This window comes from Mastacembelus armatus, chromosome 22 (assembly GCF_900324485.2).
Source record: "Mastacembelus armatus chromosome 22, fMasArm1.2, whole genome shotgun sequence".
Classification (NCBI taxonomy): Eukaryota; Metazoa; Chordata; class Actinopteri; order Synbranchiformes; family Mastacembelidae; genus Mastacembelus; species Mastacembelus armatus.
Window position 1 is genome coordinate 786547 of NC_046654.1, and position 12532 is coordinate 799078.

At 44.0% G+C, this 12532-nt stretch overlaps 1 protein-coding gene across 1 annotated transcript in view; it reads right to left on the reverse strand.

Annotated features, from left to right (window-relative positions):
• Positions 1-12532, reverse strand: part of akap6 (A kinase (PRKA) anchor protein 6) — a 133732-nt gene that overhangs the window by 69025 nt on the left and 52175 nt on the right. Inside the window, exon 15 of the mRNA XM_026305238.1 lies at positions 1825-1952. Coding sequence (XP_026161023.1) covers positions 1825-1952 — 128 coding nt within the window. The remainder of the gene's footprint in view (positions 1-1824; positions 1953-12532) is intronic.

Below are 12532 nucleotides of genomic sequence, written 5' to 3' on the forward strand. Positions count from 1 at the left end.
AACAGCAGCAGCTATTATATGAATAACCAATTAGTGCCCGACACATCCAAAATAAATGAGTGAAACTACAGTGCAGCCACAAAAGGAGAGTCCATTCAGATCTGTGTGTTTCTGTCTGTACGTGAACATAAACAAGCTGTTTGTGTTTTTTATTTAAATCCCAAAGGTGTGTGTGTGTGTGTGTGTGTGTGTGTGTGTGTGTGTGTGTGTGTGTGTGTGTGTGAGAGTGTGTGTGTGTGTGTGTGCTTCCTTTATGTAAACGACTGTGACGATGAAGTCTGCGAAACACAACACACTGCAGACTCATGACCAGTTTGAGCTTCAATTTTCGTTTGCACTTACACAACTTTGAGTATGTTTCTGTGTGTGTGTGTGTGTGTGTGTGTGTGTGTACGCCCTGGCTATGAGCGATAACCACAGAGGGAGGATCCTCAAAGCTGGGGATGAAACCCCGACAGGCAGCGTGACCAAAGGTGCCGCCCGCTGAGGCGAGGCTGGCCACGCTGCGTTAGTGCTGTGTGTGTATATCGGTGTGTATTTGTGTAATTGTGTGTGTGTGTGAAGTACATGAACCTTCTTGCAGTCAAATGTTACTGTGTTTTTGTACCTGCCCATCATAACAGTAGTTTTGTCTCTTCTTTTACTTCATGCTGCAACAGGTTGTGTACGTTGTTGTGAGCTCAACAGTTAAACAGCCTTTAATATCAGTCAGCGCAACACAACCAGCTGGTTTCAGCCATGGAGGCATCAAAATGTTGTCTAGGCTGTTTCTTCTTCAGAAAGAAGCTGACCATGGCAGCTGGAATACGCTAAATATCACACAGCAAACTCAGTGAGAGTGAAAATGCTCTTACAAAGCCAAACTCTGATAGAAACACAGAATAGATCAAATAGGGAAGTGGATATTTTACGTTTTTTTGTCATCTCCCTAATTATGCATACACTTTCTATTTGATTTATTTCTACCTCATCCTGGGGGTTTTTTTGGCAGAGTAAAGAGAAAACTAGGCCTGTACTAGAAGCTTTGGTTTGGTCACAGGTCTGAGCCACTCCGGTGCCAAAGTTGTTCATGATGACACCAACAATGAGTTTGTGCTTTGGTCAGAAGAAGAAACAGAATCAGTCCAGGATCCTCTTAAACAGTCCTGAGGAAGAGCTGCCAGGGAAACATAAAAACCTAATTTATAATGACACGTTAAAAACAAACAGCCCTTCAACATCATCCTGCTCAACAGTTACAGTTCTACTGTTTACTCCATTTGTCGCAGCGGAGACGGGATTTTATTTCTCAGATGATGCAGCATCATGGTTTATGTATGGATCTCTGTTTTTAGTGGCCTTTAATGGACAACATTTCCCAAAAGCCCCAAACTATCACAGATTAAGTCTCAGCAGCCTGACAGACGACCACAGCTGATAAAGTCTCAGCTTTACTGTGTGGGTTCGCTCTCATAGTGGGTCAGGAAACAGCTGTTTCAGAGCTGCAGCTGTAAAAACCCACAGTAGGTGGTGGAGACCAAACCCAGAGCTCAAACTGAAGGAACACTGGGCTGAGACTCAGCAGGTGGACTCAGACACTGGTCCACATGGACCAATAGGTTGGTCTGCAGCTGCTGGAGCTTAAAACTGTTTATTACCAAGTTCACCCTGTTAAATAAAAGGGGGTGAACTGTGAGTGTTTTACTGCAAGATGGTGGATGTCGGAAGCTGAAACAGATCCTCTTTAGGTTTTCAAGCTGTTTAGTAAACCAAAGAATTTACAGTAGGTGGTGGAAAAGTCAGCTAACACAAAGTGACCTCAGGACTTTCTTATTCTGTGCTCACCTGTTGTTCCTGGCCAGCTGACTCTGCCTCCTGCTGGTGGCTGATGGGTAGTGTAGGCTGCTCAGTTTGATGGCCATCTGCTCCAGGGCTGCACGCTGGGCTTCACACTGACTGGAGATCAGCTCAGCCTGGAAGACACAAGGCCAGACATACAGACGTTAGTGGTTTCTAGTACTCTCCTAAAGGACTCATTAGGTTTCTACAGCCTGAGCTGGTTGGAGCATGTGGGCTGATTCAGACTTTGGTGAGGCAGAGGCTGGTGTGTTTCACCACAAAGATTCTGTTTGTTTAACAATCACTGGTATGGTAGGAAATGGTACCCCGGGACCTCTGCTTTAGCACAGGGCAGCCTGCAGGGGGCGCTAACATCAACCTAGGAAGTTTATTTCTGTGTAATTTGCAATATTGGTGTAAACATTCCAATGTTAACCATTTTAAGGAAATAAGTTAAGAAGGAAATTACTTGTTTTTCTGTTGCAGTGTCGGGTCCAGCTCTGACAACACAACAGTACAATTTATCCACACTAAAAGTTACACACATTACTGCTGCTCAACATGAAAAAGAACACACTGGTAACTGTATTTTCAGCTGCGAAGAACCAGGTGTGACTCAGGTGTGACTCAGGTGTGACTCAGGTGTGACTCAGGTGTGACTCAGGTGTGAGAGGAAGTTGTGTGTTCGTGTGATCATCTTCCTCTGAGTGTGATTAGCTGTTTGCTGCAGATGAATGAGATTCAGCCGTGTCGATTTGACGGACATGCCCTTTAAAGCCCCGCGAGCGGCCGACAAGACACTGGAAACACACTTCACACTTATCCTGCGGCTGACACACACACACACACACACACACACACACAATCAGTTGTACATTCATATATACGTGTGTAGGCATATGAATATATATGTTTACACACACACACAGTCAGACTTTGTGCTAACACAAATTACCTATAAAACCACACACACAGATTGACCATGAATTGCTCCACACACACACAATAAACATGAGCCTTCTCTCCCAAACTATTCTTCACACACACACACACACACACACACACACACACCGCAGCTAGTCGCACTCAGCATCCAGACACAATCATATAGAGGCACTCAGCGCGGCGCTCAGATGTAATTGCATACAAACTATATGGAGATGAGGCTTCAATTGAACCAATGAAGGCAGAGGGAGTGTGTACAAACACTGACACACACAAACAGACACACACACACACACGCATATGACCGCCTGCTTTTTCCTCATTCGGTAACAATCTGAATAAAGTGTCGTGGTGTCGCCTTCGCCGTCCGATCTACTTAGCAGACCCTGTGGAAGGATCTGGAAAGGTCATCCAATCTGAGGAAGGCAGACGCTCAATCAGAGAGCTAATAAACAAAGCAGCAATACACAATCAACAGCACTGACAGCGTGTGTGTGTGTGTGTGTGTGTGTGTGTATGGATCTATGTTTTATTTGTCTGTGTGTGTATGGATCTGTGTTTTGTTTGTCTGCATGTGTGTGTGTGTGCTGCTATTACAGAAATGAAACTAACTGGAAGCTCTCAGAGAAAATGTTTCGCACTTTGTCTAAATGTGTCTCCACTTTCCTTCATTACTTCTCCCCGCTTCTCTCTCCGATGCATTTGCAGGCTGTTTGCTGCCTGGTTAGTCGGTCACTGAGTCAGTAAATCAGTCAAGTTGTTCATTAGTTGGTTTGATTGTTCTTTTCTTTGCTAATATGTTCCTTCATGCAGCTTACACCTCAGATCACATTTAAAAATCCACTCATTTTAGAGGTGAAAGTGAGCAACATACATCTATGGGGCAGCGTCTTCGTGTTGACACGACGAAGGATTGACGATCATAAGCTGCTGATAATCAATCACGTTCATTGAGGGGCCGCTAATCACACACACACACGACCACTGCTCAGCGTTATAAGAAAATGTTTCAGCTTTCTCAGTCACACGGCTCTTCAATTTACAGGCTTTAAGTTCATTTCATCTGGGTGAAATCTCCCATGTGTAAGAAGCAGATTAAATTAATACTGTCCAACATGTAAAACCCGAGTCTGTTCAGAGTCTGTCGGTTCTTCTTTCCTGTAGTGAACAGTCTTATAGCTGTAATTGTTCTTTTATATCTGCCAGCTGACTAAAGCCGCAGTGAAACACACACAAACACACACACGCTGAAGCAATTTCTCCTGGACGCCTTGAGGACAGAGAACTGCAACACACACACACACACACACACACACACACACACACACACACACACACACACACACACACACACACACACACACACACACTTCTAATTCTATCTCTGTTAGGACACTCATTCCTTAGACCCTAACCTAAACCTGATTCTACCCTTAACCCTGAAACCAGTAAACAGGAGTCTGAAAAAGGAGCAGCCAAATATGCTCAAAATGGTCCTCACAAAGGTACAAAGTACAGTTACACACACACACACACACACACACACACGCGTGCGCACAATGAGTTGGGCTGCTTCCCAGTCTGAAGGATCTTCAAGGATTTCTGTCAGAAATTATTTCTCTTCAAACTAGACTCATGGCTCCATCTGTTAGTGAGTGTGTGTGTGTGTGTGTGTGCATTGTGTCTGTCTACTGAACTGTAACATGGATCTAAACAAATTGAAAATGTACATATTTCTGTGAGAAACGGTTTATACATCTGACCCACACAGAGGAGCAGGTAAAAGCTGCAACACACCAACCCGACAGTCGGCTGCTGGTTGGTCTGTTGTCCTGCTCTTTGCCGATTGGCTGTTCGGCTCAGTGGGTCAGTGTAGTCTCCATGATTTCACCTGTTTAAAGTGGCTTCACCTTATTTTTCTCCTCTTCCTCTTCCTTCCTCCTTCCTCCAACCAACGCTCAAGTCCTGCCAACAGCAGCTTCTTCTCAGACATGTTCTGGACTAGAAGCAGCTAGAAACCGTCTGTGGTGTGAAAATGACAAACGCTGCTTTGGTTACTCTTTGTATATCTGCAGTATAGGTCTTCCACTGTCCCTTTTTCAATCACCAATACAGACTACTGCCCCCTGCTGGTGTGGAGAGGTGTTTCCTCTCACCAGGCGCAGAACGTACGAGCTGCACCCACGTATTAAACCATCGCAGCAGACGATGAGGAGACATTATTCCAGACATTCCAGTCAAAGTTCAACCTCCACACACACTGAGCTTCTCATCTTGTCACTCTGCTAAACACTGTTCCACGCAGCAGCACGATCATCTGGCCACTGTTTCTACCCCGATGGTGTGGACACACTCCTGCATCGACATTATCATAAGATCGTTTGATATAATTCACTTTACTTAGACAAGGCAACTTTAAAATGACAAAATAAATCAAAGTACAAACATGTTTTCTATCACAAGCGTGTGATTTAAGTGTCGCTAGTCCTGTGTTTAACAAGAATCAATAAGAATCAGACTCATTTGATGAATATGTACACTGTCCCCTGACACACACACACACACACACACACACTTGCAGCCAGTTGGTGTTTTTCTGTAGGTCTGCTTGTGTGTGTGAGTTTGGCTGCACGGTTTGATGCTGAATCAAGTCATTTTGGGCTTTTTGTTTACATGTCAGGGCCAATTTACCCAGGATCCCTAGATATGCTCACAAATACATCTCCCATGCAGTGTGTGTGTGTGTGTGTGTGTGTGTGTGTGTGTGTGCATGTGTGTGTGTCTCCTGGGGTTTTCCCAGGGCTATAACTGCCAATCAAACGGCACCGTGAGGACTGAGCACTGAGCAGCAGCAGCAGCTTCTAAACACACTGCAACATCCAAAACACATCATATGCTCATCAACACCAGCCATGGGAAGCAACCATCAGCTAATAAATCAATATGCTAATCGTTCACGTAATCAATCATGTCACAGAAACCCCCTGTATTAGCATAGATCTTCACTGAGGCCCAGATATGATGTCGTATCTCTGCCACAGACCAACTGGAGCAGCGTTTTGTGTCCCCTCAGCTTTGTTTCTTTAATCCTGCAGGATCATCTTCATGCCCAGAGTCACGTGACCGGTTCCTGCCCCTCGGCGATCTCTGCCGATTGTTCGGCTCAGACTTGACGCTAAGAATTCTACAGGTCCTGCCACCAAGAAGATGGAGCACAAATGTAAAGCACCTTCTTTGGTGACAAATGTCAACAATCACCAACAATAACACATTTCGTTAAAAATTACAAGCAGTGACACAAAAAACTGCGATTTTAATCAGTGAGCTGTCAACAAAGTTGTTGCTCGTCTTTTGAGCCCAGAACTAACATTAATTTCTTGTGACATTGACGTGTGTGTGTGTGTGTGTGTGTGTGTGTGTGTCACAGGTCATTAATGGAGGTGAGATATTCCAATAACAGAGTGTTTTGTCTTGCGAGAGCAGAGCACTGGGTAATGATACAGGATCAATAATGAATATGAGATGACTGCATCCAGCTGCCAGCATTCACTCACACACACACACACACACACACACACCGTATGAATCATAAATATGTAAATAAACAGCAGGTTTGCTTACAAACAGAAAATATTCTATTTAGGATCATGTATCCAGGACGTACAGTAACTAAAACATGTGACTTTACCACGTCTGTGGTTATTCATTTGTCCATGACCCATTTTCCATGTGTGTGTGTGGGTGTGTGTGTGTGTGTGTGTGCATGGATTTAAACATTAAAATCTGTATTTTTTCACTTCATCATAACCAACACAACCTGCAGTTAATACATCAGAATAATAAAATAACACTTTCATTTCCAAAACATGAAAACTTCAATGTGCCTGTGATTTATAATCTGTCCACAATTGGCTCCTTGTCTCACACACACACACACACACACACACACACACACACACGAAGCTGAGCTACACCTGTCAAACAGAGCTACAGGCGGAGTGTGTGTGTGTGTGTGTGTGTGTGTGTGTGTTTTGTCCTCAGGCTGTTTGTATTTGTCCAGATGTTTCTGCTGAAGTTCAAATCAAACCGGCAGCTCAGCTCCACTTCTCCCACTGACCTCCCTTAACCACCCTCCCCCAGTCACTGCTCCTCTTCCTCCTGCAGCCTTCATCACTTCGCCCATTCCTTCCCTCCTCAGGTGGAAAACACTGAGTGAGTGAGGAAGCAGTGGCAGCAGAAGCATCACAGGACGAACGTGAGGAGAAGATCAGACTGAACAGCTGCAGATCTGACTGTGTGTGTGTGTGTGTGTGTGTGTGTGTGGGCGACAGGCTGGATGTGTTTCCTTACAGGCTGTGACACAGATTATTTTCTAACATCCTCTCATCAGCAGAGTCCGACAAAAACAACAAACCGTTGGACTACAAGAGTCGAAAAGTGGCATTAATCTGCTGTTCCCTAAAGTTTCCACAGGCAGACGGTGAGGTGGGATCCACACACCCAGTCAACTTAATTTTTTACAGTGGGTCCACCCACAGTAGTTTAAAGCGGTGACTGACCTGTGATCAGCTCAGGTCCAGGTCTGAAGCTGAACTGGTCCAAAGTGGTGAAGTGTCAGAAAGTGAAATGTCAGAGATGCAGTGATGCTTCCTTCCATCTTTCCTGCAGCAGCAGAAGGAAATGAAGCCTTGGAGATGGAGGCAAACAGTTTCCTCCAGGTGTCCCAGCTTTGGCTGAGTCCTTCCAACAAACTGTGTGTGTATAAAGACCGGGGTCCATGATTTGGACCATCCAGCCCAGCAGGAACCAGGACTGGGTCTGGCTGGTCCAATGAACAGAGTCAGGATAATGAGGCTGTGGAAGGAAAGAACAAGACGCTCGGCTTCAAACGATGGAACGACAGCTCAGTCTGCAGACTGTCCAGGTGGAGAGGGAAAGACACCTATGGGTGATTTAGCAGGTTTGGACCGACTCTCCCCTGTTGGTGTCACACACATCAAACCTCATGGCTCCACCGCCGCCTGAAATTCCCACAATGCCCTGCGTTTCCCTCTGCGACCCGCTGTCTGTCTGTGCTGCCATCTTGACCCCATCTCTCACTCTTTTTTATTAAGATCAGATTTTTATGCTGTTAATTATTTCCTAATCAGTTTGCGTGTTAATTAGAACACTGGTTAATTAGCTGCATTAATGGGAGCCGCTGTAACACCTGCCCCCAGCACCGGGCTCCACCGCCTGCCAAATATCTGCTCCTCAAACCTCAGACCACGTCCTCGCTCTGGGTGCGAGGTTGACCGCAGGTACGAACCTTCCAGATGTTTTCTGCCCGATGACTGAACAGGTTCCTCCAGACAGAGGAGTTTTTTACATGAAACAACCTCATATTTATTTAAACTGAAGTTCTGGAGTTCAGTTCTACTTCATCATCTTTCACACAGTTCTCATATAAACTGCTGTGTCATCAGCAGTGGATGCTCTTCCAGCTGTGGCAGCACTTCAGGATGTGGGTTTTGGGATAAAACTGGTCACGTTTGCTAAAACACAGGTGCAGGAGTCTGAACAGAGACCAGAGGAAAAACATTCTTCTCCATTATAATGTCGGGCTTTTATTTCTATCTTCATATGTTGTATATGTTCCTTGATTATTGTGAATCACATGGTTGAACGTCTCTCTCTCTCTGTACCCGCCTGTTTGGGTTGACTGCACTTTGGATCAGGTGATCAGGGGATCAGGGGATCAGGGGATCAGGGGATCAGGGGATCAGGGGATCAGGGGATCAGGGGATCAGGGGATCAGGTGATCAGGGGATCAGGGGATCTACCCTCAGTCCATTTGCATCGGGTCCATCATTTTTTTTAAAATGAAATGTGTGAGTGTTGGGGTCACCTGTTGCTCAGCGGCACCTCAGCAGTCACAGTTTGTCCTTCCTCCAAACATTGGAGATTTTTACTGTAAAATAACTTGACTACACACACACACACACACACACACACACAGACACACACGACATGTGTCTGTGCTAAATTAGCCTGATCTCCCAGCATGCTTTAGTGATGCAGACCAAAAACACTATTAAGAAAAAACATCAAACAGCCCAAACAGAGAGCGGAGAGAAAATGATGATCACCTGAAAATCAATAACATTTCTGGAGTTCCTGCACGCACACACACACACACACACACACACACACACACACACAGACACACACACACACTGAGAAGACTGAGAACTACAACACAGTTTATTGGTTATAGATGATTGGCTCAGAAATGCTGGATGACAGACAAGGTCAGACTCACTTTATTGTATTCTATTGTGTTTCTATTTATCAAAACAGCACACACACACACACACACACACCCCAGACAAACAATCACACACACACACACACACAGACCCAGGTTGGTTTCAGAGGTGAACGAAGCAAAGTGCTGCCAAATACTAAAGGAACGATGGTGGATGGGTAAATGTGAGGCAGAGGGTGGAGGGAAAAGAGGAAGAAAGAGGAGGAGGGATGGAAAACAAGTCTCCAGCAGTTTCAGTCATTTATTTAGTGTTTATCTTCTCTGTCAATTCATCTGAGTCTGAGAATCCTCTAGACGCTGCAGAGAAGGTGGTTTTCTTTAAAATAACATGTACAACATGTACTTTTACTTCTATCTTTGTGAGGACACTCCCTCACTCTAACCATAACCATCACAACTAAACGTCAGAGTGTGTGTGCAGGAATGGGTGTTTTGCATGTGTGTTTTCCTGAATGTAAATGTAAATGTTTAGACTATATGTTGTGTCCATGCATTTTTTTTTTTTAAATCAGTGTGTACTACTACTGTCGGGAAATGTTGTACTTCTACTGTATGTGTACTTCTCCGTCAGTGTCATGTCGGGGAATGTGAGGACGACTTCTAAAATCAAGAACATTTACTGCTCATAAAGAGACGATTTTCAAAAAGCAAGAATTATTTTGGAAAGAGATTCTTTGGAAGGCAGAAATGTTTTTGGGAAACTGTTGGAAACGAAGGATATTGAAAGATTTTTGGAAAAGTTGTGGGATTTTAAACAAAGAAGGGGATTTCCTGGAAAGCATTTTTGTCTAAGGCACCTTGTTCTTGTGTCTCAGAGAGCTGCTCATAGACGAACACTTTGTTCCAGGGTGAAGGGAACATGCTGTAATAATGAACATGTTTGTGCAACTGTGTGTTCACCCCCGACACAAATCAAAGAATAAATAAAGAGGTAGAGTCTACTGTCAGCAGAATCCATACAGCTGAGCGTGCTGCAGTCCTGTTGTTTTCTCCACCAACCATCCCTCCATCCATCCATCCATCCCTCCATCAGGTGGAGTGACCTTGTATTTCATTTACTGATAATTACATGGATTTATTCCACCGAGAGGCTTTAATTAGAATGCTAGAAGTATTGATTGCCTCTATCATCTCCCTCTCTCCTCCTCGACCCCATCCCACCATCCATCCATTCATCCACTCGTCCATCCATCCGCCCAAAAACTAGCTGAGAATTAGAAAAGAGATGGGAGAAAAGAGGAGATGCTGAGGAACAGAGGAAGAGAGATGACGAAAACACAGGGATAAAATATTTTATAGAGAACATTCATTTATTTCACCCAATTTCATTTTTAGATTGAAATACATTTAATCACTATATTTATAGGTAAAAAGTTTTTAAAAAGTGCATTCAAACTTTATTTAAAGTCAGAGATAAGTGATTGTAGTGCAGCTTAATGCAGCTAGTTAGAAACTGCATTTGTATTTCAAATGAAAGTTTAACTAAAGCACAATGACTGGTCAACCTGAAGTCAGAAGAAGTCAAAACAGAATCGTCCTTTCGCCTTTTGGGTACAGTTATGTTTTTTTCACTGAAGCTAGCTGCTAACACTACAAACTGCTAACACCACAGCTGCTCTGTTTGATAAACTATATATATATACTATAGCTAACAATGAATCAAAAACCTCTGCGTCATGTGAAATTGGCTCTGCAGTGTTGCTGCTGTGACGTGTTCACGGGCATTTTATCGTTTCAGTCGTTTTCATCGAACAAGCTCCGAGAAACCAACAGTCCACAAGCTGCTGTGCTACGGAGACACAGCTGGAGAACAGGTGAGGCAGAGAAAAATGTGTAAACACTAACTACAGATGTTTACAATATCCACTTTATGAGGACATCATGTCCAGTGTCCAAAAAGAAGGCAGCTTTATAAATGCCAGACGCTGAACATTAGTTTACTGTCATGCGAGGAGCAAATGTTACTAACAAGTGTATTTATTAGTAGTTACTGGTATTTATAAGTAATTTGCCCAATTATCCTGATATTACACACCGAGAGCTGGAGAGCACAAAGAGCACATGGATCATCAATTGGCAATTTGATAATTAATTTCATCTCTAAGTCTTTGTCAGAAATGCAAGAAATAATCTCTCCTCTGTGTGTGTGTGTGTGTGTGTGTGTGTGTGTGTGTGTGGCTGGTGGGGGGGCAGAGACAGAGATTTAAATGAATGTGCAGCCGAGCTAACAGGCCTGCTGACTTTATTTTCTGCTGGCCGAAGCAGAAAGACGTCACTCAATTTTTTTTATTTTTTTTGAGGTTTGATTAATTATTTTGGTGCCAATCCATTTCTGCTTCCCTCCATATTTAATTAAAATATCATTTTAAAACATAATTAAGTTTTTAATCCGACTGCGAGTGAGTCTCCTGCAAAGCAAAGACGACGTCTCTTTCTCTCCCATTCCTTCCTCTCTCCCTCCCTCTCTCTTACTCTATCAGCAAATTGGAAGCTGCCTGGGGGCTGCGCACACGCACGCACGCACACACACACACACACACACACACAGGTGAGGTGAGCAGTGCACCTTCAGTTGCAAGCAAAGAAGAGATGTTATGAATTCTCCTTCAATATGAGCGTATCCTGTCTGACCTGGGCCATATATGTGTGTGTGTGTGTGTGTGTGAGAGCACCCTGCATGCTGCCCCCCCCCGATGGCCGAGCTAATTATGCATGAAATCAAATATGATTTAAAAAAAAAACAACTTTAGAAGAAAGTCAGTATCTGCTGAAACACAAACACAGACTCAGCAGGAGAGAGAGACGCGATGATAGCCATGATGGAGTGTGTGTTTTCTGTGTGTGTGTGTGTGTGTGTGTGTGTGTGCACGAGCTGTGTGGAGTCTTGTTTTAATGGAAGCAGAGGCTGAAGCGCTGCTTCTCTGCATTTCACTCCCTTTTTTTTCTAAAAGACATTAACACAAACCCCAGGACAGAGCCATGAGAGCTGCCATCGCCGGGTCTGGTCCCTGGTAACGAGAACGGGGCCGAGTACAAACCCTTCAGCCATGAATGTGAATTTAGAAAGAGGTCAAAGGTGACAAACTGTATTTACTCAGGTTTTGTTATTGTTTCATACATTTGCACTAAGTTGTTTTTGTTTTTAATTTGCCGTCTCCTGCAACAAATATCTACTAAATAGTGTTTTGAAGCACTGTTGTGTTTGACTAAATAACCACTAGTTAATACAGTGAAAGGCTGAAACTTACGATCGTTTTGTTGCAGTGATTGAAACAACAACACAGGCCGTCACTAGACTCAAACAAATGAAATTTCTTCTTTATGGTGTGTACAGTTTTGGCCGAACGTGTGCGAGGAGAAAGCAAACGGTGAGATGATATACATCGATCTGCGTCCTGGTGAAAAAAAGTGCTGCGGCCGTATCACAGGTGACACTTCGGATTGGAGGGAAAAAAGCTCATG